This window comes from Rhinolophus sinicus, chromosome 16, assembly GCF_057876585.1.
Source record: "Rhinolophus sinicus isolate RSI-liver-muscle chromosome 16, RSI-T2T, whole genome shotgun sequence".
Lineage (NCBI taxonomy): Eukaryota > Metazoa > Chordata > Mammalia > Chiroptera > Rhinolophidae > Rhinolophus > Rhinolophus sinicus.
In genome coordinates this window covers 44,795,423-44,823,316 of record NC_142516.1, presented here as the reverse complement: position 1 = coordinate 44,823,316, position 27,894 = coordinate 44,795,423, and the positions used below count along the sequence as shown (strand labels likewise).

General features: G+C 36.1%; 1 protein-coding gene across 1 annotated transcript in view; it reads left to right on the top strand.

Annotated features, from left to right (window-relative positions):
• The window catches only part of LOC109449946 (cytochrome P450 1A1-like), a 37,055-nt gene extending 10,668 nt beyond the window's left edge, over nucleotides 1-26,387 (top strand). The window contains 2 exon segments of the mRNA XM_088793578.1: nucleotides 3,051-3,137; nucleotides 4,691-26,387. Of these exon segments, the coding sequence (XP_088649704.1) occupies nucleotides 3,051-3,137; nucleotides 4,691-4,991 (388 nt within the window). The 3' untranslated portion in view covers nucleotides 4,992-26,387.
• The last annotated feature ends 1,507 nt before the right edge of the window (nucleotides 26,388-27,894 follow it).

The window sequence follows — 27,894 nt, the reverse complement described above, 5'->3', positions numbered from 1 at the left end:
CTTTCATAAGGTGACTTTGGGTGCTTCATGAAAGAGTGTGACCTCTAAGCTTTACTAAGTAATTAGTAACGGTGAAGCTTTGCAAAGTTTACAGGTATCATTTGGATTAAATGATAGTGATCCATCTGTTTTGGGGCCCTGAAAACATAGCTGAGGACATATCTGACAGGAAAATGTGACTGAGGACACAGATGTTCATTATATTATTAAAAGTGAAGGAATACATTAATACAAAATAAAGAAGCAAATGCATTAACCAATGAGAGAAGTGTGATTGTGGGGACAGAGTCCCAGAGAGCAGTTTCTAGGCACTTGGCCTCATGTGGAAAGGTGCTGGCTCGGTGTGGGGGCAGAGCCCCAGAAAGTAGTTTCCAGGCTCTCGGCCTCACATAGAAAGGTGTTGGCTCAGGTAGTAAATGGCCAACTGTGATTGCATGGCCATCAGCTGTGGCTAGTTGGCCGTCAGCTGTAACCAGTGAGCCATTGGCCACTAATATAACTGCTGTGGCTATGCTAGCAGAGAAGGAGAGAGAAGAGAATGGGGGTTAGCAAGAAGATGGCGGCTGGGCTGGCAAGCGTGGATGGCGGTTTGCGGACAGTGTGAATCCAGCCTCCATTGAGAGTATAGTGCCGCCAGAGAGAATATAGTGGTATGACTCCCCTACCTATGGCTCCGTGGGTGTTCCTTTTTGGCCTCACCATATCCTGCGTTCTTGTATGGGGAGCGGGAGCAGAGACCCCGCAGGCCGTCCCGCACGACACTCGGGTAGTAGATGGCCATCAGGTGTGACTAGTTGGCCATCAGCTGTTACCGGTTAGCCATGAGCCACTGATGTAACTGCCTTGGCTGCGCGGGGTTGGTTGGCAGAGAAGTGGAGGGCAGATTGCGCATCGTGTAGATCCTACTCCCTGTGTCTCGCCAGCTGCCAGCCAGACTGGGGTACAGGAAGACTCCTTGTTGGGGAACTGGCGGATGTTTGCTCCCTGTGTCTCCAACCCAGCCACTAGTGAGAATATAGTGGTATGACTCTCCTATCTCTGGCTCTGTGGGTGTTCCTTTTTGGCCTCGCCATATCCTGCGTTCTTATGCGGGAAGCGGGAGCTGAGACCCTGCGTGACAGTGGTATGAACCAAGAATTTTTGCACAACAAAAACAGTATCTTATATATGTTGTTTGGGATTCATCTATTTTTCTATACCTGGAAGTTTATTGTATTCCACTTAAAAAGATAGAGGATGGGGCGGCTGGATAGCTCTGTTGGTTAGAGCGTGGTGCTCATAACAACAAGGTTGCAGGTTCGATCCCCACATCGGCCACTGTGAGCTGTGGCCTCCACAACTAGATTGAAACAACTACTTGACTTGGAGCTGATGGGTCCTGGAAAAACACACTGGGTAAATGAAAGTTTAAAAAATAATAAAATAAAATAAAAAGAGGATCAAAAAAGCAGAAAGTATGTTAGAATGAAATAAATTAAAACAAACTAAAGGGAATAATCATAGGTAAAAGGTGCAAAAAAATTGTTATTACATATAACGCACACACGCATACTATACGGGACCAAGCAGTACTCTAACAAATATTTATTGCATATATGTTCCCTAAAAGTTATGTAGAAAGCCACTTTCATACACAAAGTTTTGGGAATATATATGGAGAGAAAAATCTACAATTAATACATTTATATATTGAATCCTCCAGTAGAATAAGTAGCCACTCCCATTTTAATATTAGTGAAATCAAATTTTACATACCAGGTTTCCATAAAACAGGAGCCTGTCCCTTTTTATGTAGAATAGAATTTGAACAGCTTTATCCACAGAGGGCCTGTGGACAGGAATGTATTGAGATAGGCAAGTGGCTGTACACAGGAGAAGGTAATCCTTCTAAGAAACAGGTCCATTCCTTTTTTGGTCCTTCCCTTTGTTGTGAGAGCTCCAATGAATACAGTCCATATTATTTGCCAAAGTTCAGTACCAGCTACAAAATGAACACAGATCAGATAGAAATTCAAATATAACCTTTTCTAATGATGAGAGCTAGTTTGCACAATTTGGCTTAGAATTGCACCAAGTAGGGATGCTCACACTTCTCACTTGAATAGGTATACTTCTTCTCCACTCAGTCTCTGGCAAGGTTGGACAACAGCAGTCTCCCCTGAAAGTACAAAATCTGCTGCTCTGATGTGCATTCTCTACAGGTTGGCTAATCAGCAAAGAGAACCCAGAAGTGGCTACGCCAAATGTGTCCAGTAGCTTTCTCAAACCCATCCAATTGAAATGTCACTGCTGCTCCTGTGGGGAGAAGTGAGTGTGGGGGCTATCTAGGAAGTTAGGGAGTGCCATATGAAAATATAACATGATTTAATCTAATCCATGCATAATTACAGAGGTATAAAGGGAAACAGTATACAGTTTGCATAAAGAAGTCTGAGTATGGGACTAGAAAAATAGATTATTTGTTCTAGAGACAACTTAAGAGATCATCCAACACAACTGACATCATTTTACAGCTAGGAAATGAAATCAGAGTAGGTATGAGATTTGCCCAACATCTTACTAGGAGCAGTGCGTGTCTAGAGTTCAGATTTCCTAGTTCCAATTCCATTGTTCCTTCTACTAACTATGAAAAGATGTTATATTTTGTTATTCGAATCTATTAGTAAAAGCCCAAAACACACTGGGCACACAGAAAGTGCTTTATAATTGCCTTAATAGCTTCCTGATGTAATTTGACATGTCTACTTATGGGCAATTTTGTCATGGAAAGATTGAGATAATTTTCTACTGAGATTTTAGCTCATTGCAATGCCTTAAATACATTAAGTGCTCAACATGTCTAACAAATACAAGAAAAGGAATAAATTACTAACTTGACAATAGGTAGAAGATGTGTCAATTAATGATAGAATGAAGATTTATGAAGATGTCATATTATTATAGTTTAAAATGACATGAATAAAAAGAGTCTGTGAACTGTGGGAGGCAGCTTACGGGTGGGTTATGTGAACTGGCAGGATGTGCCGTAATGCTGTGTTTTCCTTTCCCAGTACCACAGCAGACACTACGCTGAATGGCTGTTTCATTCCCAGGAAAACTTGCACCTTTATTAACATGTATCAAGTCAATCATGATGAGTAAGTCACCGAAATTATTTCGTGGGGTTACATTTTGCTCAGTTGTTTACTCTTTATTAATCAGGGAAAGAGGTACATTCTCCTAAACCAAACTTCATTCTTTCTGTTTCTCTTTAAAGAAGTTGGGAAGAAGTTCAGGTTTTTCTTCCTCATTGTTAGTGGGTGATCTCTTAATACAAATTCATTCAGGGCAAATCCAATTTCAAAAGTGGGCTCCGTGGGGGAGGTGTGAGCCAAGGACTTCATGGTCTGTGTGGATATGGCCAGCGGATGTTTGAAATGCAGCCTGATTCCTCCACCAGAATGCAAGCCACCAAGCAGGGATTTTCTTTAAAGAAATACTGTTGGTGTGGGGGCATTTGTTTAAGCTAAGTGAGTATGTGAATCGAGACTTGATATTATGGGGAAAATGTGCCTATTTCGTCTAAAACAGAGGTCACAAACTTAAGCACCTACTGAGCAGTGGGGAAATATTAAAAATGAGAGAATTGCTCTTGTTGAAGCAGTTGGGCGAGGTCATCTGCTGTGTCTTACTCAGGTCAGTAAACTGAGGAAAAACAGGACATTGTCCCAATGTTGTCAGTTCTTTCAGTTATACAACAGAACTCAAAAATGCACATTTTCATGTGGAATCTTTTGATGTTTAAATATTGGCAACAATGAACTGTTTTTAAAAGATTATGAGAGCAAAACAAAATTTATTGGAGGACTGAGTATGACTCATAGATAGGTCAGGTCTGTGACCTCTGCTGCAGAAAGACAAACTATTTTTTCCTAGGATGAGAGTGACATCTCTACACAAAAAGGTCCAGTTCTTTGTAAAGTCAAGTGGGCCCCTGCTATATGGCTTAGGGTGTATTAGGATACGCTAGCATTTTTTTGTTTAGTTGTCATAGACCAGTCAGATATGGTGCCTGAAACAAAAGGTGGAGGGAGAAGAGAGAACCAGTGGCACAGTAATTGGGAACTGTGGGCAGCCCCTCTGTCAGAGCTACTGTCTGGTGACCTGGCAGCTTTGTGATGATGTATTTCCTAAACACATTGGTAGGCCTTTTCCTAAACACATTGGTATTCAAGTAACAAGTGTGGTTCACAGTCTTGTTCCCTCTCATTTTGCTCAAAGCAAAGGAGATTAAATATTTAGTACTTTTTCTTTATACTGCAACTTTGGAAAATTCTTATAAGAATTTTGTCAAACTCTTCATTTAAAAAATCATTAAAAATTGAAATAAATTTTTAATCAGAAGTCATTTTGGTGCAAACTAAGTACAATTGTACTAAATCTTTATGGTAGCTAACATTGTCAGTAAATTAAAGGAAAGAATGATGCATACATCAATTTATACCAATTATACCTCTATATTTATATATATGTATGTGTGCATATATGTATGGATATGTACACATACATATTATATAACATTTCTAAAGGATATTCCAAAATTGAGCAAAACATTTCATGCTAAACAAAATTATTGTGGAGAAGTTGGCAAGCATGGCAAAATGATAAAATGATTTATTTTTAAAGTGTAACTTTTGTTTATTTTATACAGAACTATTTGGGATGATCCCACTTTATTTAGACCTGAAAGATTTCTAAATGAAAACAAGGAACTGAATAAAAGTCTTGTTGAGAAAGTTATGATATTTGGAATGGGAATCTGGAGGTGTCTCGGAGAAGAGGTTGCACGGAATGAGATATTTATTTTCATTACCACAGTTCTGCAACAGCTCGAGCTGAAAAAATACCCTGGAGCCGAGCTCGACATGACGCCTACCCAAGGGTTAGTCATGAAGCCCAAACCATACCAGCTCCAAGCAGAGACCCGCTCCCCAAGTAGTTCATGTTATTAGATTCTCAGACTGGTGTTGGGTTTCTTATTAAGTAAGAAAAATTACATAATTCAAATTCATTTAACAAACAATTTAAAGGTTGTACCCTAAGCTGTGCTATTAGTTCAAGTCTTTGTCTATCATCCTAATGTAGGAAGTGTTTTTTAAAGTGTATGGTATAAGAAGGGAAGGGAGTTGGGGGAGGATGGAGAGGGCAAAGGTGGTCAAATATAGGGTGACAGAGGGAGACTAGATTTTGGGTTGAGCATACAGTGCAGTACACAGACGATGTATTATAGAATTGCACACTTGTTTAATGTTATTCATCAACATCACCCCAATAAGCTTAATTGTAAAAAGTGTAAAAAGTGTACGGTATAGCCTCGCTTCTAATTTAAGAGATCTTCTCCCACGAGGATATTTTAAGATGCTAATAAAGTGTGATGTAATTCAGGGGTTTTAAACCCATGTCTCATGCAGTGGTGTCCCAAGTGTTACTGTGTCATTGAGAGCATGAAAGGAAAGAAAAAGTGAGTGGTGGATTGAACAAGCAGGCAAGGGGGCTCTGTTTACCTTCCTTTACACCAGCTTCAAATAGACAGGTACACTTATATTGGTTTTAAATATAACGTTCAGAATAAGAACAAGGTTCTGATGTTAATATTTTTTTTTTCCCCCCAGTGGCCTAGGAAATAGGTGTCAAGAGGTCTGGAGAACAGGGCTAGGGTGGGCTAGAACAGCAGAAAACATTTCACAGGAGTAATAGATGAGCTGCACTAGATTTTGAGAGGTAGAGAAAAGGACATGAGGGGGAATTTCTTCAAAAATCCATTTTTATATTGGCTCTTCTGTTTTCTGTATTCAGGATTTCACTTCAGGATGAATTGGTGTTTCTAGGATGCTACCAATTTCTTTTGACACTTACTAAATATACATGTGTATTGTTTGCTAGGGTTGCCATAATAAAATACCACAGTCTGGGTGGCTTCAAAAACACAAATTTATTTTCTTATAGCTGTAGAGACTAGGAGTCCAAGGTCAAGGTGTCGGGAGGGTTGGTTTCTTCCAAAGCCTCTCTCCTTTTGTAGCTGGCCAACTTCTCATGTGTCCTCACATGTCCTTTTCTCTGTATGCCTACATCACTGTGTCTCTGCTTTTTCTTATAAGGACACCAATCATATTATATTAGAGCCTCATGCTACTGCCTCATTTTAACTTATCTCTTTGAAGACCTTATCTTCAAATACAATTTCATTCTCAGGTACTGAGAGTTGTTACTTCAACATATGAATTTTGGGTGGGGAGGGGGAACACAATGCAGCACATAACCACGTGTTATAAGAAATAAAAGATACCAATTATTTAAAAATATTTTTCAGTGTGGTACCCAGAATTAAGTATGTGCTTCTTTAATTAATTTGTTAATGAGCTAAGGCATATAAGGAACATAAAACGGGCAGTGAAAAACCATGTATTTCAGATTGAAGCTTTAAGGGGAACTGCATTATAAAGGACTTGAAATCCAAGCTGGAAAATAAGAGGACACCTGGGGTCTAATTTAAATGGGAGAGCAGGATGGAGGTTGATCTAAATAATGACCATCCTGACCAGGATGTAGCAATGGAAGCAGAGAAGTTAAACAATTCAGAGACTGTGAGGATTAAAGCCAGGACTTAGTTCTTTTCAAATATAAATCAATTCAGAATTATCCTTGGGACCAAACAAATTGGATTGCTTGTTCTTTTTTGTGAAAGCTTTTGAAATTATTTATAGTATCCCCATGACAGTGTGTCAAATGGAAACTATTTTTGCATATTTTCCATAAGAAATTGTCAAACCTTCTGTATATTCAACAATAAAGGGGATGACTAGAGCACTGTAAGAATCTTGGTATCTGTTTGTCTGGTATTTTTTTTTTTAAAGAACTGTATTTTTCTAACCTCTTTTTTTTTTTTTTTTTTTTTTAGCAGTAAGCAAATATGATTGTATACCTTTGTTTTAATTCCTTGTAAAATGCTAATTTTCACTTTTACTGTGCTCCTGAGGTATAATTAAATGGTGTACTACTGGGCTTTTTGTATAATTCATAAGTTTACATTTTATTAATTTTTAGAAACATGGATAAAAATGAAACAGGGAAAAGAAAGTATAAAAGCAAAGTAGGAATAACTTTGTCATTTAACATATAAATATGAGTTATTTTTAATTACATGTATTTGTTTATCCTGAAGTAATAATTTATTTTATGAATTGTAATCAGAAGCAACAGAGTGTACCAAAATATTATATCAAAATAACTTAACATAAATACTTTAAATTATCATCTGGAAACTACCCACAGAATTCATTAAGACTATAGAGCAGTTGATGATATATGGATATATATACATCAGTGGTAATCCAAGATAAGTGAAGTCTTTCAAGTCACTATATATGAAGTAAAAAGTACAGTTATAGGAATTAGATATCTTGCTACATACCAGTACATATGTATACTTATACCTCCGTGCCCTCCTTGTATTAATAGCTACAGCCCCTTGGGGCTCTTGGTAGCATCATGAAGGTGTAGCCTAGAAAGATCCACTGCATAACGCAAGTGGGATGGAATGTATCTGATCCCAAGTGCTCTTCAAAGAAAAATCTTGCACCCAAATTTATAATGGTATTTATATATTCCCATATTTCAATTATTTTATTCCCAGTTAAACCTATAATTCAGACGTGATATCACCGTGACAAGATAAGAAATCAGAACCATTTTTGAGAGGCCAAAAGGACTTTGGGGATTTTACTATCTACGTAATTATTAACTAGGCTATAAAATTTACAGATGCTTCCAGGCCTCCAGATGGGTGGATACACAATTTGATATTTCAGATTCACATAGGACTTGCCCACAACATGTAAAATTCGTATTTCAAACAAACGAAAAAGCACCCTACTATGTATCCCGTGAATCAGTAGCAGCTAAAAGGAGCTGTCTTATGGCTTCACAATCTATAAAAACATTTCCTGTGAGGAATTGGCTTTCTCTTTAAATAAGAATAAAATGCGGGATGCAGGCAACTGATTCTCTATGACACACATTTTTAACAATGAGAAAACCAAAATAAACACTGTACAAGTGTGTAGGTCTCTTTTTATCCTTCCTCATGTTGTTTACAGAGAGCAGGTTACTCGATTCACTCTATCAGGACCCACCAACCGAGAACTACACATACACACACCACCATTTCTTTTATCTGCTACCCCTGCGGACAGAAGCATGTTGCTTGAATGAATTTTCCAGGTAAGTGAGATGACCATGTTTTAAACTGCTCATTTTAATGAATCTTCATTAAAGTCTCTCTGAGTTTCTGGTGTTTCAAAATGCATTTACGAAACAAATGTTTATCTTTTCCAGGCTTTATAGTGAAATTTATTTCTAAAGGTACTGTACTGAGCTATACTCATTTGATGCCCTATAAAATAGCACTGTATCCATTTAAGATTATAAATTACCCTTACTTCTGTGACCTCACTTAAAGTGTGAAGAAATGTTTAAAGATGGCATGTATTAATCATAAAATTCATGAGTTTGGTCTAGAGAGGGGCAGAATCTTCAAACTCTTCAACTAGACAAATGAACTGTGAGTGAAAACATGAGGTTACAGAAGTTCTACATTAATTAAGTTAAAACTAAAGCTGGCAACTCAGAATAAAGAAAGAGACAAATACAGTTAGTATAAAACATTAAAAGTCTGGGAATATTCATTGATTGATTAAGAAGCTCTACATACCTACATAACACTTAATTTAGTTTTGAATGAGTGTTTTCAGGTGCCTCCTCTAAGCCAGTCACTTTAGATGATAGACATAAAAAAAAAGAAAAAAGAAAAAGAAAAAGAAAGAAAGAAAGAAAGAAAGAAAGGAAAGAAAGAAAGAAAGAAAGAAAGAAAGAAAGAAAGAAAGAAAGAAAGAAAGAAAGAAAGAAAGAAAGAAATGACTAAACTATGATCCCTAACTTCAGAAGCTCTTTAAGGTTGAGGCAAATAATGGTAATTGTGTGTGTAGTGTGTGTGTGTGTGTGTGTGTGTGTGTGTGTGTGTGTATGAAGCAATTTTCTATTTTTGTGACAAGTCCTTGACAGAGTGAATGCCGTTTTTGGATCAAGTATGTACTTGCATAGTTCTGCCCATGTATCCCTTTGCACAGCTGGTCACTCTTCTAAGGAGTCTTCATTCCGATATATCTTCCAAGTGGCCCACAGGCTCATTCTCCACCCTTCAGTGTGATTCATGACAATGAAAGCAGAAGGTGTCCAATCAGAGTTAATCTTAGGACTTTTCAGGAGTTTCTGAGAAGAAATACTCTTTTCTCCTGAGCAAGAATTTTGGTATACATCTTGTCATGAAGGACATGAGAATCAACTCAACATAAAGGAAATGGAATCTAAAGGTGAAGACATAGGAGGCCCTGGAGCTATATTATTTGAATTTTTGGAACAAGCCGGATCTGAAACCATTGTCTTTTTCAATTCCTGAGTCCATAGATTTTCCCCTACTTCCATATGATTTAAGCAGGTTTAAGTAGGTCTTATCTTTGCTTATCAAACAAGGTGGGTATGGAAATTTGAATTTCATTCCCCCAGATGATGCCGATGCTGAGAATCTTCAGGAAAATGCCAGGTTACACTTGGTTACTATCATGGGGAAAATAATTTAGTGGAGTAGAGTTGAACATAAAAGTGCTGGAATGTTCTCAAAGATGGGCAGAATAAAACAGATTGCTTCATTAAAGATCTGAGTTTTAAGAGATACTAAAACAATAAAAATTATGGGGTTTCTAAATGCAAAACTGTAAAAATAAAGTAAATTGGTTTTGTGAAAGTATAATGAAGCATATTTATCTTCTATTACCTGTACAATATAAATTTGATATATTGTTCTTTCCCTTCTAATGGAAAATTTAGAAATTCACTTGACAATCACAATTTTATTCAAATAAATTTTATAAATTCTAAAAACATTATAATATCAATACTATAACTATTCTATTTTACTTAAAGAAAATATTGTTTGAACTTACTATGATGTTCTGAGGTTTCTTTTATATTCATCTTGTTTATCCAGCTGACTTGTTTCTTCATTATTGACTTCCTGACAAATCATTGTACAACTCGGATTTTGTTTATGTTTCAGTTTAAAGTGACATTGAGACCAATGAATAGCTTTCAAATATGATCAAATATGTGATATTTGATCATATTTGAGATTATATTTAAGGGATTCTTTTGCTTCCTGTTGAAAAATGGTTGTGACTCAAATAAGATTAGGACTGACCATGTACCAGTGAAGGTTTCAAAACATAATTTCTGTATTATTTAATAATTCACTTATTCTTTCATTTCACTCTACATGTTTAATGACTATGGTCCAGTCATTTTTATAAACATAGCAGAAACATCATCAGAAAAAATAGTCCAAATCTTGCTTTCACAGGACTTAGATCTATGTCAGATAGTGGTAAGCACTGTAAAGTAAAGTGCAGTAGAGTGAGGAAGGTAGCCAATAACAGTGGAGAGGGCTGAGGATACCCTTTCACATAATATTGAGTGAAGTTCCCTTTGAAAAGTTGACTTTTATGCAGAGAGTTGTAGAGAAATAGGGACAAAATGGATATCTAAGAGAAGCACATTCCAGACAAATAAAGTGACCCTAATACAAGAATATTAAAGGAGTGTATTAAGTGTATTAAAGGAGTAGCAAGAAGGCCTGAAGGGCTGGAGTAGAATGAGGATACAGAAGAGAAAGAAGACAGTTGATAGGAAGCTTGATCATGAACGATATGATATTTGTTTTAAAAGATACTCTGTGTGTGAGAATAGACTGTAGAAGGGCAAGTGTAAAGGATTATTACACATTTATACAATGGTTATTGAGAAATGACATTGAATTTTTCAGTGCAGAGGTCATCAATGTCCTTGACAAGACAAGTGTAGAAAAAATAAATTTTACGTTTCAACAGAAAATTATGAATTTTCTCTAGCACACTCTTCTGAGTTTTTGGATTCTAGGGCAAAACCAGTGAGGTGGTTATTACAAAACAGAGAGAAGAGTGGCCAGTTAGCTCAGTAGGTTAGAACGTAGTGCACCAAGGTAGCACCAAGGTTGCCGGTTAGGGGGAAAAACAAACAAACAGAAAAAACAGAGAGATCATGGTAGTGGACCAGTGAGAAGTGGTCAAACTCTGGATGTATTTTGAAAATACACGAAGAGAATTTGCTGGGTGTGAAACAGAGGACTTAGACAGTATTCCATCAGAAAAGGTATGGCATATTAAATTAAGATAATTAGAGGGGAGTTTAATAAAAAGATTTAGAAAAAATGTGGACAGAGTATAGGAAAACCCAAGAAATAGTTCAATGCCCTCAAGGATGAAGAGAAGATGTAAATATTCAAACTTGAAAGTTAAAGTTTAGTAAAAAAATAAAATAAAAACCTCTATTAAGTGGAGTTGTAACAGACCAGCCTTAAGGAAGGCACCTAACTCAAAGCTGCCCCATGAGGATATAGACAAGGGGATGGATACTTCATCCTCTCTTTGCTCCCTCCCCCCAGTTCTCAGCAAAGGCTCCCCATTGACTGGAATCAACTGCAAGACAAAGGACAAGAGAGAACCTTGATTCAGTTCCTATAGGTCAGCTTTCATTGTCATGAATCACCGTGAAGGGTGGAGAATGAGCCTGTGGGCCACTTGGAAGATATCTCGGATGACTCTACAGACTTGGCTTGAGTAACTAGAACTGTACGAAGATGGTGTGTGTGTGTGTGTGTGTGTATGTGTATGTGTTCTGAAAAAAAAAAAAAAGATAGATTGAAAGAAAAGTTCAGTTTTGAATAACACAGTTTTAAAATGGCACCTTGACAGTAGATGTGAATTTAGAAAATGTATGTCCAGAGTACCCAGGAGAACTTGGGACTGGAGATATACTATTAGGGATTTTAAGTAAATAGTTGGTATTCAAATCCTTAGAACTCATGAAATCACCGAGTCAATGAGCACAGATGGAGAACGGCTTATGAAAATAATAAAGAGAAAACAGCAAAGGACACAGCAAAGAAAATTATTTTCAAAAAGCAGTGAGTCATTAGTTATGTCGAAAGCTTTTAATAGTTGGAGCAAAATGGTTACTGAGAAATAACGTTACATTTTTTAGTGTAGAGGTTTTTTAATGCCCTTGAAAACATTAGAAAAAAAAAATGTGTTTCAATGGAAGGTTGCATTTTCTGACCTTCTGGGTTATCAGATTTTAGGCCAGTTCATTTTCTTTGAGCTATTTGGCAACTCTTTATAAATGTAGGTAACTGACAGGTAAATTCTGACTTTTCTGTTGGTATTTAATTGACATTTTCTGTCCAGTTTGGTGGTGACTTAATTGGCTGTGGAAAAATCACAGTTTTGTATACATTTGGAATTCATTTTGTAAATGAAAGTTCCATAGGACTCTTCTGAGAAGTAAAAAAGAGTTTCATTCTGATATGTTTGCAAAGCAGAAAACGTAGTCTTTTCTTTTTTTTTTTTTACTTTTTTTGTAAAGTTTAATGCATCATTTTAGTGTATACCTTCTTCTTTCACTGTAGTAAGGTTATTCCATTTTCAGATGGCGCATATGCCCCCAAATTTCTGCAATATATCTCTGAGTTACAAAGTGTTTTTACTTCCCATGTAACTGAGTTAATTCAAGAACAGCAAATTTAAAAAACATCTTCAGCATGAGCTGGAGACACGGTCTACAGTGGGAAGAATAAAGCAAGAGTTTAAAGGTGAAAATTGTGAGGAGGAGTGAGTTGCTGATTAAAGGGATGGCTTTCTAGGGAAACAAGACCCTAAATTTACATCATTTATTTTCTGATTAGTGGTGGCAACTGGATTTTCAGGGGTCTGCTGACTCACTGGTCAGCCTTGGGGTTGTAAGGTAAGAACAACGGACAGTTTGTTGACTCATGGTCAGCAGGTAGAGTCATTGGATATGACCAACAGTTGGAGTCATAAGACACGGTCAGCATGGGAGAGGGACTCACGAGGCAAGGGCCAACACCTCGGTTTCCCTTGGAGTCTGCAAAATAAACTAGTGAAACAAGTTCTGTAGTGAAATGGACAATGCAAAGCATGCAGTTCTTCAGGTAGTCAGAAGCAGAGTTTAAATTGCAAAATGGCCTACTCACTCCAGCAGGTCAGAGATCAGATTGCATAAGGGTCCAGATAGTCACAAAAGTATGATATTAGAATCTTCAATTTCAATATTCCTTTACTCTGTATTATAAATTTGTGCTGTTTTGACTTTTCCTTTGAACCAGTTGTAACATATGCTTGGTTCTCTCTATTTAAGAGGCAACCACAGGCCCAAATGCTATTGCTTTTGCTACAGCCCATGATACTAAACCTAGATTTAGCACCTGACCTAATTGCTTCCTACATCTTCCAGAAACATAATTTAAATCAACTAGTCTGGAATTTTCTGGTCAAGCACCAGCGAGATAATCTCTCACCAGGGCCCTCTCCATCCTCCTCACCCCCTATAGAAAGAAGAGGCAATTTGCATGATAAAAACCATTGCCATTCTCTTTTCCCCAAAAGAAGATGTCCTGTTGGGAAAATAATCTCTTTGTTAATACCTCGCTTGTCCCAACCTTCTTCCTATAAAAACCTTCCATCTTGTACAACCCCTCAGAGCACCCTTCTAGTTACATTTCATATGAATAAAATAAATCCTTTAACACATGTTCATTTTATATCTGTATGAGTCATGATTTTACTGTTTTTTCTTAAAATCATCTTTTAATATTAGTTTTGGTATAGCGACGTGGGCAAAAGACTGACTCAAATGTTTAAAGGAAAACAGGGTCCAGATAGCTGATCTGACTGACATTCAGAAAAATATTTTGTGGTAAAGCACACTGAACAATGTCAATACAATTTAACAGTTATCTTTTTAAAGCATGGGAGGAAAGTAGAGGCTGGAGATGATAAGAAAGCAATCCAGAGGGATTGATACTAGATCTGCCCTTGGGAAAGGAAACAAAGCCTGAGACACAAGCAGAGTGGGAGGTAGGAACTTTTGGCATAACAGCTGGGATTCTTCAAGGGCAAATATCTCAAGGGAAAAACCTCCCTTTCCTTTAAAATGGAGATGGTGAAAGTACTTGCCTGTTTGGCCTTAGCTCTAGTTGAGACAGGATAAAAGAAGAAAACATTAACCACTGAAAATTCCTAACCACAAGCTAGCACACACCTTGTTTGTTTAGGGAACTGAAATAAGGGAGGTTTGGAGAGAACGTAAGTTAAAGGAGTAGTGCTCTGACCCGAGATAGGTTCTCATGCAGGTTCTTGTCTGTCACCTCCTTGTTACCCTAACATAGAAGGTTGCAAACAATAACTGTTTCATTGCATAATTCACCTATAGGGTGTTCCTTGATTCACATTATAAAAGCTCAAACATGACTCTTTTGTTGCAGTGCACACATCCAGTTAAAATTAAAATCTACAGATTCCACCCCTCTCTAATTCCCACCCCACAAGAATTGGTTTGTTATGTAACAATTATATTTACTTGAGTTTTTATTTTGTCATTTGATCCTCCAATCAATATGTTTCCCCAGGCAAGCACATTTTAAAAAGCAAAAGAGTTGTTTTTATATAACTCTCCTCCCCTCTCTTCACATGTTTTATTTTCTTTGAAACAAACATTATTTTGCTTCGCTGAGATGGACAGTTAAATTAATAATCCCTAGAGGAAAAAAAATCTCAGAATAAGAAATTAAACTTCAACTAAAATATAAATCTTAGTCCAAAATCTCAGAAAGAGTATTCATTCTTAAAATAAACTTAGATGTTTCTTAGATGAGCTCCAATCCCATGATAATTTAATCTGAATCTATTTTGGTCCCTCAGTCACACCCGTTTTTTGAAAAACAAGGCATTCTGGGGAAGCCCTTTGGTCTTGTGCCCCTTCAGGTACCTCTGAGATGCCTTGTCTTGGCTCATAGGGGCTACTGAAATCTGAGAGTCGGGTTTCTGTGAGGGAGCAAGCTGTAGGTTTCACTTGGGAATTTCCAGCTCTCCCTTCCCATCCTCAATTTACGGAGGATACATCCTCTCCCTCTTGATCTTTTCTGAAAGTTACTTATCTCCTTTTCTCCTCTGGGGCATAATCCCTTCAGGGAGTACCAAGAAGACAATTACCTTTTCTGACCTATGAGGTAAGAAAGCGCAAAAAGACTGGCTACTTTTCTTGGAGTGGATGTAAGTGGCAAAAAGTGCATTAAGGACAAAGCACAAACGACTATCTTAATACCTAATTGTGCTGTCTCACAGCTTTTATAGGAATATCCTCTTAACCTGAAATACCTGATGAAGGACAAATCCCATCATTAATACTGTTCAATTTGTGGGTGACTGAAGGGAGTGCCCTAAACCTCCATCAGTGGCCTAGTCTTTACAATCTTACTACTTACTGAAACCTGAAACTGGAAGGAGGAAGGAAACTCAAATTACAAATGTCATCACACATTTATTTTAAAATTATGTTGTTCTACACATGCAGATGCTTCATGTTCTCTAGCAATCTTTCTAAACCCTTTATACTAGCTGTATCCTTCAGGACATGAAAGAAGTGAAATCATTTCTTGACTTGAATGGGCAAAAGAGACTGAGGTGGAAAGATCTTGCCAGGAATAATATAGACAGAAGAACGTTGCTTTTGATAAGAAACCAACAGAGATATGTTTACTTTTTATAAATGTCTTGTCAAATATTCATTTATAATTAAATACATTGTACTGAAAATGATATTTAATCATTCCTCAACATACTAGAAAATCTGTCTTGGAACATCACAGGTCACAGGCAGATAATACTTTAACGAATGTGTGTTTGTTGGAGAATAACCTGGGCCAGGAATGGAATGGCTGTTCATTCTGTCAGGTCTTCAGTTTCTTGAGAAGGTATAACTGTGTTAATTAGTTGTGAAATTTAAAAGTTGGTTTGTTTTTGTTTTTGACCTGTCCATGTGTTCTTAACTAAAATCATACTATATTGAAATTCTATTGTTCTCATATTTTATGTCAGTCTGAGAAATAGGTTGGGGGAGTGAGCATTTATAAACCTTCTTTTATATTGAATTTATTGTGTGGAACTGGGAATCTCTAAGTTCCATTGACTTTGAGCTTATGAAGTGGCCACGGAGAGAATGTCTTGTAAATACTGAAAAAAGAAAACCTCAGAGGAAAAGTACTGAATAAAGGATTGCAATGCATGTTCGTCTACCAGCATTTCCTCAGAACAGCACCACATTTCAAATAGTCTCCTTTTTTTTTCATAATAGGGTTGAAAATATAATTTAACTTAAAGCTGGCATCATTAACAAACAATGCCCAGTATTTGATCAGTTGTGGGGTTTTTTGTTTTGCTCTGTTTTTGTATGTGGAGGAAAAGGACTCAGCCAGCGTTTTTTTTTAGATATTGGAATACAATCCTCTATCACCACCTGCTGGGGGCTGGTTTATAGTGCCCCAAATTACAAGAAACTAAAACCCAACATCTGATCTTTCCCCAACACTTTCATTTCTTTCCATGCTTTTTTCTATATCCTTTTATTTCCTGTTGCTTCTCTATTCGTTTTTTTTATTTCCCTTTACCTAATAGAAATCCTCTGACTTCCTCAGTTCTCATATACTTGTACAATTGTTTACAATAAGTACTTTTATGACATTGTGGACAGATTGAAAATAAAGAAAAAAGAGGTCCATGTCAGGTCATACATATATCTTCACCTTAAAAATGATGACTCATGGCTAAATTGATTCAAAAGGCATTTTCTATTTTAAATATTAATAATTAATATTAATATTTAGTATTGCCAAGCCTGGACTCCATTGAATCCTGACTTTTCCACTGACTAGCTGTGAGGCTGCACAACCTCCCCATGTTTCTATTTTCTCACTTGGAAAAAAAGCAGTGGTAAGAATACATCCCTGACGGCAATATGGTGAGAATTGGATGATATATATGCACGTGAACTCTTCGGTAGAGCACCTTCTTATGCAGTAAATATGCAATAAGTGTTTTCCATTATTATTACTCCTCCGAGGACAAAGTCCAGGTTTTCATTCATCTCTCTAGCTTGAGAGTGCATATCAAAGGGTTTATAAATGTAGGAACTTAAAATATGCCTTTGAAATTAAATATTTGGAAAACATGAAATTATTTGCAAATGAACAGTGTTACTATTCCCATCTTTGAAATTCTAATAGTTTTGTCTTAACAAAATATATTTTAAAATATTTAATCAGTATTTCCTGTCTCAATACATAGTAGAAAATGTATAGAATAGTAAAAAAACAAAACAAAACAAACAAACAAACATTACCCTGGCTATGAGCCAGGCACTCTGCTAACACTTTATAGATATTTCTTTTACTGAACAGAGGGTTCACTAAACTCGATTTCCATTCTCAGTTTTATTATGAACTTTCTAAGTAAAATTGGTAAAGTAAAATTTAAGCACTGTTTCCTACAGTTTAGTTTCCTTGAGAGAGCTGCTGTACCACGTCTAAAGTTTATTTCAGCTCTGTTAGCCTTACTATGCTACCAGCTTTATAAATTAGTGTTGAAGTGGTGTAATTCAGCATTTATACTGGCTGTCATTCTGTTACTCTCCATTCTAAAATGAAAGGAACAAGAATGAGATGGAATTATAATTACAGCAGAAAGAGATATCTGAGGTCATATAGTCAACTCTCTACCCATATTTACACACACACACACACTCAAGGAGTATTCTGCCCAAGACCGTAACAATAGATGCAGCGATATTGATTTTATTCCAGCAAACTTGGAAGAGGTGGCAGATCTGACTTTTGTATATGTACCTTAGCTTTCCTGTGATAGGAACAAAGAAGAACGCAGTGTAGGGCCAAAGGTATATATGTTAGTCTTAAATATAGCTGTGACATTTTTAGATGGCCACTGCGAACTGTAGACCTGAGCAAATCTAAAAACACTAAGACCATCTTGCTTATAAAATATATCTTCAGCAAGATTCTGAGGTATACTAGTCTGAGACATTTTTTGAAATAAGAAATCCCTTCCTTCCTTTTAATTTAAATTTAAATTATATTGTAGGAAGTTTGGAAGGAATACAATAAAGTCCCCTATAGTTACATAGTAACTCCAAACAATCACTTACATAGCTTTAAATATTTCCCTCCCTCCTCCTTCCTTTTCTCCCTCCCTCCTTCTCTCGCTCTCTATCTCATTCTAAATAATGCATTGTATTCATGGCTTCTCTATGTTTTGTAGTCTTTCTACTAAATAAATTGTCAGAGTGGTTGTCAAATTGCTTTGTCAAATTTTCTTCTCCCAAAGTGCTTAGAATTTGATAATGCCACAGGAATATAAAATCAGACAAATTTTGCTCTACTCATAAATACAATGGGAATGAGCATATCAATTTTGTCTATTTACATTTATTTTCATTATCTACATATTTCATTACTCATATATATTACTCATATATTTCAATAATTTTATTTGTTTTTGTCCTGCTTTCTATATCTATTTTGTTCACTCTTTCAGTTATCATGCATCAATTTGTGATGCAAGAGCCATGAATTGTTGGTGAAAAGTTCAGGTCGTCTAACTTTTTCACGCAGCCTCTTCAGCACTTCCAAATAGTAAACTCAGTTAACTGTTTGTCCAGTTGGTACAAATTCATAATGAATAATCCCTCTGATATAAAAAAAAAAAAGTTAGCAACATCATTGCAACAAGTTCGCAAACTTAATTGTCAGACCGTGTATGTTTGTTAAAGCTCACTGAAGCATACACTTAAAGAGTTCATTTTACTGAACAGGAGTTCATTTTAGTGAAAAAATACAACAAAAAGAGTTCCTGGTACATAGTAAAACACTCAACAAATATTTGTGAATGTATAAAACTTAAAGTCAATTTTATTCTTTAAGTTGTAATTATAGAAAACATCTATTTTCTACTGTAGCCCATAAGGGCCAGTATGTAAACAGAATCAGAACACACATCACTGATTTTGAAAGTGCAGAATGAACGTCACTAATTATTCATCTCACCTGTCTGCGATGGAAGACTATCTGCAATAAATAATTTGGGGAGTTTGCCATTTCTAATGTCTCTAAGTCTTGAAGATTCAAATGAGTTTGATCATTATAAGATCTCTGAAAAGATTTGCCACAAATTGATCAACACAGTTTAGAAAGTCACAAAGACATTGAGAATCATAACCATGCATTTTGATATTGGAATCAATACATTTTAAGTAACATAACGTGTTAAGTTAAATAGCTTTAAAAATTGTGGGGGGAGGGTCCTATTATTTCTTAGGGAATAATACTTTCATGTCTTTAGATACATTAAGATGTAGTGATTCTTTTAATAATCATGAATTTAAATTGCCAGATTTTTAAAAATAAAATCACACCATTGAGAAAGTTAATATTCACACAGAATCAAAATAAATAGATTAAGATACTCTATAAGAAATTTGGCACTGTATATTAAAAGGCAGTGGAATATAATTGAAGTCTCAAACTATTATTCCTGTCCTTGCTTTGCCTTTGTATATTTCATGAGATTGTCTTTTTTTATGCAAATCTCCAATAAGGTAGGATCAGTTAAAAGCTATGATTCCACAATGAAAGCAATCATTCTACAAACTAATGAAGGATGTATAAAACAAAATCCAAAAATTTTGTCTTATAAACTTGTAACTCTTTAAAGTACCTTTCAAGATTCCCCTGGTTCATCCTTACAAAATGTGTAACAGGACCAAATGCTTGACCCTATGCTCTTATCTGTTTTCTTGTGGTCACATCTCAGCATCATTATCTTTGCAGTGCAGCTGGGATATCACAGTATACACGTATAATGTGGATCTGATGAAAATTGATTCAATCAATCGTTGACAGAAACTTTGAACTTTCTATTTACCACTATTCAACTTTTCTCGTCCACCATTAGAGAGAGATACATGTACAAAGTTTAAAGGGACAATAGGTTGGGAAGTTATGAGGATTCAAGAATTAGGAAAGTAGGGCGGACAGGTGGCTCAGTTGGTTAGAGCACGAGCTCTCGGCAACAGGGCTGCTGGTTCGATTCCCACATGGGCCAGAAAGCTGCACCCTCCGTAACTAGAATAAAGTCAATGAGCTGTCACTGAGTTCCCCGGGCAGCCATATGGCCCAGCTGGTTGGAGTGAGGGCTCTCAACCACAAGGTTGCCAGTTCAACTCCCACAAGGGGTGGTGGGCTGCGCCCGCTGCTGCGCCCTCCACAATTAAGATTGAAAGGACAACAACTTGACTTGGATGGAGCTGATGAGTGAGTCCTAGGAAAAATACACTGCTGTTCCCCAATAAAAAGTCCTGGAAGTACACACCATTCCCCAATAACATTGTGTTCCTCTTCCCCAATAAAATCTTTAAAAAAAGAATTAGGAAAAAAGTTATTGCATTAGATGTCATTTAAAGTTCATTGTGTCTCTGAGATTCTATGATTCTGTGACTTTTCTAAGTGCATTTTTATTGTCTCCCAACTCAATATGTGTGTAACACTGACTAACTGTGTTTTACATTTAAATCACATTTGACTGTTGGTTTGTAAATTTTTAAATAAATTCAAACAAGTAAGCTGGGACCATGTTTGTTTAGTGCTACCCCTGGTTTTTGCATTTTCTCAGTGCTACAGGAATACCACGTCTTTTTTGTAACTCCCCATATAACTGTATTTTCTTCTGATTTAGTTATGTGCTATTGTAACACAATTTTTATTTACATGACTATTGTTAGCAAAATATTAATCACATTTGGCAAATAGCCAACATTTTTCCTCAAATTTTATGTTATCACTATTGAAGGCTGTAAAAAAGTGTGTATTATGTGTTAAAACTGCCTGCATTTTCTGTTATGACACATAGATAATTTTTGAAAATACATTTAGACATACGTTTTAACAAATAACTCAATTGTTTCATTTTTAAGTATGCCTATTGTTAAGATTTTCCATTAAATGTCATTTTGTCCATGGATGTTCTCTAAGCTCCAGGCATTTTAATTACTCAGACTTTCGACCTCAGCACACCTGTACTTAGATAACTAGAGTTATAAATATTAATTCTGAGATCAAACTGGACCATTAAGCTGGCATTAACCATGCCTAACTGTAACTGTTAACCATTGCAAAAAAAGAAAGAAAAAGAAAAAAACAAAACAAAAACAGGCAAAAAATTTAAAACAGAATCATGACATTTAAATGTTTATTAAGATTCATATTAACAATAGGATACTTTATAAGTACTTTATATACAAAGATGATAGTGGCCCTCCTAATTTCAGCATCTGATTTTAGTAGCCTTTCAAGAGTTAAAATACTAATTTATCAACACTTTCTTGCCTTTAGAATTTGAAAGATAATTAGCTGCTTTAATTAAAGGCTAATGAGGGACTTACACCATACAACCCACACAGAAATCAAACCTATGATTATCCCAATGTTCTCATCAAGTGCACTACAGACATAAACTCCAGGTTAAAGACAGTAAAAAGCAGAAGAAAAAAGTCTATATTAAGATATCACCATGCTAGCTTTTATCATGTTACTCAGCATTCTTTCAAATAAATATGTTATATAGGCAATGATTTCCTCCTATAAAAAAATAAGAAAAACATGTATACTTGATTCATTTTCTTGCCATTAGTTACATTTGGGGTTGGGAAGTCACGTATAGGGCTGTCTGCACATCTGTTAAAGGTTTCATTGCAATACCTATCTGTTCTGAACAGAGGATGGAGTAAAACATACTTGAAAAGCATCAGATGGCAAGTTCAGGAATGCTAGGTCACCATCTCTAGCTGTATGACTATGGGTAACGTCACATAAACTCACTGTTGTTCCCAGGATAGTGTGAAAGGACTGCATCACATGAGCACTTTGTAAACCTGAAACTGGAGGGCTAGGTTTCCCAGGTTTTCAAGCAGGTACTCGTCCCTCTAGACTTTCAATTGTCCATCCCTGTATCAACAAGGCAACTCTGTTTCTCATTATTATTTTTGCTTCAATGTTTTATATTTTGGGTTTTAGGACTAAGATTTTTCTTTGAAGAAAGAAGCCTCTAGTTTCTAAACGTTTTGAAAACCATTGGCCTGAGTTAGCACTGGTACTCTTTCTAGCTCACAAGTTCTTTGTTCTGGTTTATTCTGATTAGGTGAGTCATTTGCTCCAGAGCATTAGACCAGGCAATAAAAATGATAAAATGGATAAGAATCCCTGCTTCTAATGTTTTTAATCACCCAAATTTTATTTGGAAAATTTAATTCATATTTACCTTGCTTACTAAAATTTTCAACAATGTATTGATTCTTTCCTGAGGAACATGCAATCTCCTAGATTCACTTTCACTTTGCAAAATCTCTTTAATCATTCTTTCTCATTTAGATAGTGATTGTTTCATTTTTTTCAGTGTGACTAGGCCCTTGCTATGTGTTGTTATAACAATATAGTCTTTCTTCCTCCACCACGTTAATAGCCTGAAATAAAACAATACAAGTTTAGATTTAGTTTCCAGCTAACAATGTTTTTTGCTCTTTAATCTATGAAGTAAAGCAAACAGTATTATTATGTCATCATTTGCTAAGAAACAACAATAAAATGTATTTAGAAAAAAGCAAAGAATCATGCATGAAATACCAAGTACTTTAAATTCTGAGATGTGCGTTTTGAAAATATATATATTTTTTAATACTCCAGAAACGTTGTGGGAAATGGTTTAAAACTAAATTGAGGGGTTTGTTGCTGTTGTAGTTATCTTTTTGAGTAACTGAGTGCTTATTCTAAGGGAGAAAAACAGCTTTAGAAATTATTTTGTAAAACATAATACACAGACTTCCAAAGGATTTTTGGAAATATGTTTCACAGAAAGTTTCCACCCGTACTCTAAATGGGCAACAAGCAAAATTGGGTAAATATAAAAATAATATTTTACTAACTAAATAGTCAACATTAACTTAATAAATAAATGTGGAATAAATGAATATGTAATCATCTGTTGTCTTTTAAATCTTTAAAATGGCTTTAAAGATTTTGCATTTTCAATCAGAATTCTAAGACACTTTGGCACTGAATTCTTTTTTCAGATCTTGACTATCCACAAGTATCATAAAGCAAAATATATACCACATCTATCATTTTGTTATCCATTTGTCTTCCATAAATAAAATTATTCTCCCATAAAAACACACATGATTATTTTAACTAACGGTCTAATTGTTACAGGAATATCATTATGTCACCATAAATTTTACTTACATAGACTCTTAGAAACAACAGTGGTAAGATTTTCAGTAATTAATATTACAATTAGTGGGAGTCACATTTTTATATGTTCTCTAAGTCACATTTTACATTTATAGTTGATATTTTATGAAAAATTCAAATGATTTTAGCCAACTGTTCTCAACGTTAATTTGCTATGATGCTATGAAACATTAGCGTTTTAAAGAAGTGTGGAATGAGAGTATGGGTTTGGGGGGATAAAACAAAGTTAAATTAAAATTCATATTTATAACTGCATCCTTGTTTAATTTAATTTTTGTCATAAAATTAATTATCTTCCAAGGTTTGCAAAGTTAAAATCAAATGTTTCTTAGAACATTTTCGTGGGTTTCTTGAGCTTTGAACCTAGCTTACTAACTCATTAATTTGCAAGTCATCTTGATTTATTTCCCATTGAATTTGTGGTGATTTATCAGCTGCTATAAAGTTTAAAAAACACACAGAAATATTTAATTCATATTTTAAATTCATTAATTGCATTTTTGGAAATACTATTCAGTTACAATGTGATTACTTTCATAACACTTTTAGGTCTTTTAAAGTTCTTTTCATGTTCTCTCTTGTATCAGAAATAAATATTTATAGTTCCAGGATAGGAAACATTCTTTCTCCACAATATCTAGTGCAGTCTCAGTCACTTATTCATTCACTCCACATTAGGTCTTAGGAACAGAACAGATGAGTAACTAGAACATTGCTTGCAGACAGAAATCTTGTGAGCAAGGAAGGAAATTTGAGAAGGTCCTGTTCACAAGAAAAAAAAAATGTTACATTGAAAGGAATTTTAAAATTTTAATATAGTAAGGGAATTGATGGTAATTTGTGAGACAACTTATGGCTACATTTCACCACTGAAAATCAATAATTATATTAGTAATTGAAGATCAATTTTAATACTGATTGTTGAGAGGGAAAGCCTTCTGATGAAGAAGAGAAGGCAAGTGAAATGTACTCTCAGTTTTTCTGTGGTCTTAATGGATAATCTTGATTAAGGAGGTTACTGCCTCTGGTTTAGCTGGTTCCACCATTCTGATTTTTTTCCGGTCCAACTGAGAATACAAATAATTGTGTGTTTACTTCTTTATCTTTCTTAGGTCTAAGGCAGTGCTTTGTTTTTGAACAAAGCATCTTATTAAGACAAAATGGTTTGTGTTTCTTTGTTTGTTTTGTTTTGTTTTGCTTTTAATCCTAAGAAGATCCATTTCACATATATGCTTCTTACTTACACATAAATTTTACCAACTTTTTTCTAAATAAAAAAAGTGAGAGAAAATATCTCTCATGTGAAGTTGGGTATAGGAACACTGTGACTTATTTGAAAAATAATTTAGACGTTGTGGTTATGAACCTAGTGGAACGCTATGGCTGAGTCTTCATTAAGTATGTCTGTTGTACCTGCTATATGTCTCACTCCAAGCTACTGGCTGCTGGAAAGAAAGAAAATTAAAAATGTAGTCTTAGAAAACTAAATATTTCCAGCCTAAGAAGGCATACTTGTATGTGAGCGTGTGTGTGTGTGTGTTTCGGGGGTGGTAGACAGATATTACCTCAACCCAATGAGGTACCTCAGACTGGAGCAGATTTTCATTCTCAGGGAAAGAACATTCCAAGTGGGAAGCCAAAAGCCAGTAAAAACAAACAAACAAACAAACAAACAAAAAACGATAGGACTGATGGCTGGAGTAGGACCAACTATGCATGGCACTGCTTCAGGATTGGGTCTCTTCCAGGTAAAAGCAAATGTTGAGCACCTGGACACAGACCCTGAGTGAGTCAAATAGATGAGCGATAAAGAGCTTCATCGTGAGAATAAATAACCCTATGTCATCACTGGGTGTGGATTTTGCTATCCATGGCATTATACCTGCCATAAGTCAGTGTGGAAGGGGGAGCCAGCCATTTAAAAAATCAAAAACAGCAGATAACTGATTTAAGAATGTGTGTATATGAGTGGGTGTGGTTGGGGGGATAGTATCTACAAAATAACATTGTTTCTTAACATATATAATTTTACATATACACCATATATATAGATACATACACACACACATAGATGTATGTGTATAAAATTATTTTAGGTTCCAGAGCTTCTGCTTTTAAAATATACTTAAAGCTTTTAGGAAGGTAACAATAGTCTTATTGTCTTATTTCTTCTAGTGTATTATTCCTCTGTGGTTTTACTCTAAAATCAGGTTGGAATCATTTCATTATCACCCTAGAAAAAGTTTGTCTTAGTTATAACCAACAATTTGGGAGATCTCTACATTGGAAGATAAATGTTTGGGTATTTTCTACAAAAGTCAGAGAAAATAGATCCCTGCTTTCAAAAATATAGTTTTAAAGATTCTCAAGCTGTGATATAATATGAATCTAGTAAGTCATTTATCTAGAGAATGTGCTTTATCTAATAGCCAGAACCTATATTTCAACATGACATTGCGAAGTGATTTTTCAAAGGTCGTTTTGAGGGGAAAAATATAAACCTATAAAAGGAAATGGCGGGGCCGGCCCGGTGGCTCAGGTGGTTAGAGCTCCGTGCTCCTAACTCCGAAGGCTGCCGGTTCGATTCCCACATGGGCCAGTGGGCTCTCAACCACAAGGTTGCCAGTTCAATTCCTCGAGTCCTGCAAGGGATGGTGGACTCTGCCCCCTACAACTAAGATTGAACATGGCACCTTGAGCTGAGCTGCCTCCCGGATGGCTCAGTTGTTGGTTGGAGTGCGGGCTCTCAACCACAAGGTTGCCGGTTCAACTCCCGCAAGGGATAGTGGGCTGTGCCCACTGCAACTAGCAACGGCAACTGGACCTGGAGCTGAGCTGCGCCCTCCACAACTAAGACTGAAAGAACAACTTGAAGCTGAACAGAACCCTCCACAACTAAGATTGAAAGGACAACAACTTGACTTGGAGAAAAAAAAAGTCCTGAAAGTGCACACTGTTCCCCAATAAAGTCCTGTTCCCCTTCCCCAATTAAAAAAAAAAAAGATTAACATGGCAACTTTAAAAAAAAAGGAAATGGCATATATACATTTGGATATTCCATGATATAAAATGCCTTCCAGTATGTTCTTTAGGGATGTCAAGTAACATGATGGTTTCAATTTTTTTTAATACACTGTCTTGTATTACAAATTCAAATATGAGAAGGATATTTACTTGAAAGGCAACTAGACTGATTTTGCTAAAAACTATTTTAGTTATTCTAAAGTAATGAGAAAGGATTGTATTTCCAAGATTGTTTACACTGTCTTGTTCTGCTTCCATATCCAAATCCCAAGATGTCATCTTCCCTGGGGACACTGTTGTATTTGGATAGCCTATGCAAGTTTCTAATCTTTCTAGATTTTTTTCCAGCCTCACTGTGATTTCCTGCAGTTTATGGACAGTTGAGATAAGAGGAAGAATAGGGAAGAACCTTACAAGAAATTACTATTAAGGGCCGGCCTGGTGGTTCAGGTGGTTAGAGCTCCATACTCCTAACTCCGAAGGCTGCCGGTTCGATTCCCACATGGGCCAGTGGGCTCTCAACCACAAGGTTGCCAGTTCAATTCCTCCACTCCCGCAAGGGATGGTGGGCAGCATCCCCTGCAACTAAGATGTTCTGAACACGGCACCTTGAGCTGAGCTGCCGCTGAGCTCCGGGATGGCCCAGTTGGTTGGAATGCGTTCTCTCAACCACAAGGTTGCCGGTTCGATTCCTGCAAGGGATGGTGGCTGTGCCCCCTGAAACTAACAACAGCAACTGGACTGGGAGCTGAGCTGCGCCCTCCACAACTAAGACTGAAAGGACAACAACTTGACTTGGAAAAAAGGCCTGGAAGTACACACTGTTCCCCTTCCCCAATAAAATAAAATAAAACAAAATAAAAAGAAAGTTTGTAAAAAAAAAAAAGAAATTACTATTAAAAAATCACTGAAGATAGTTCATTAATGAAATATTCTAGAACATAGTGTACACATAGCATTGACCAAATGTGTATTTATTCATTTGCTTATTCATTGTTCAACTCATTCATTCAATGTTTATTGAATATTTACTACATGAAGAACACTTAATTTAGATCCCAAATGCAATGATGATAGTGTCTGATAGACTTTACATTCTATGAGGAACAAGAGAAGCAAAAAATCGGAACACATATACTAACATAATTAAAGCTTGCAATAAATATACCAGTAAAGAAGTAAATAGGGTGCTATGGTAATGACTTAATGGGGAGGCCTGATTACGTAAGGCTGGTAGGGAAGGTTTCTCAGAGGAGGTGGATTTGGAAATGAGTCTTGAAGAATGGCAAGATGTTGAGCATGCCGAGATGAGAAGGTTGGAGTTCCTGGCCCATGAGGGTCTCCTTCACATTTCTGTTACTTGGTTCATAGTTTTCCTCAGCCTGGCACGTCTGCTCCACTTCTACCCCACAACCTAACTTAGACTTTTTTTATGCTTTAGTAGTCAGCTCAGGCATTGATCTGCTAGGAAGTTTTATTTTTCTCCTCCAGGATGGGTAATATACCCTTTCTTGGTG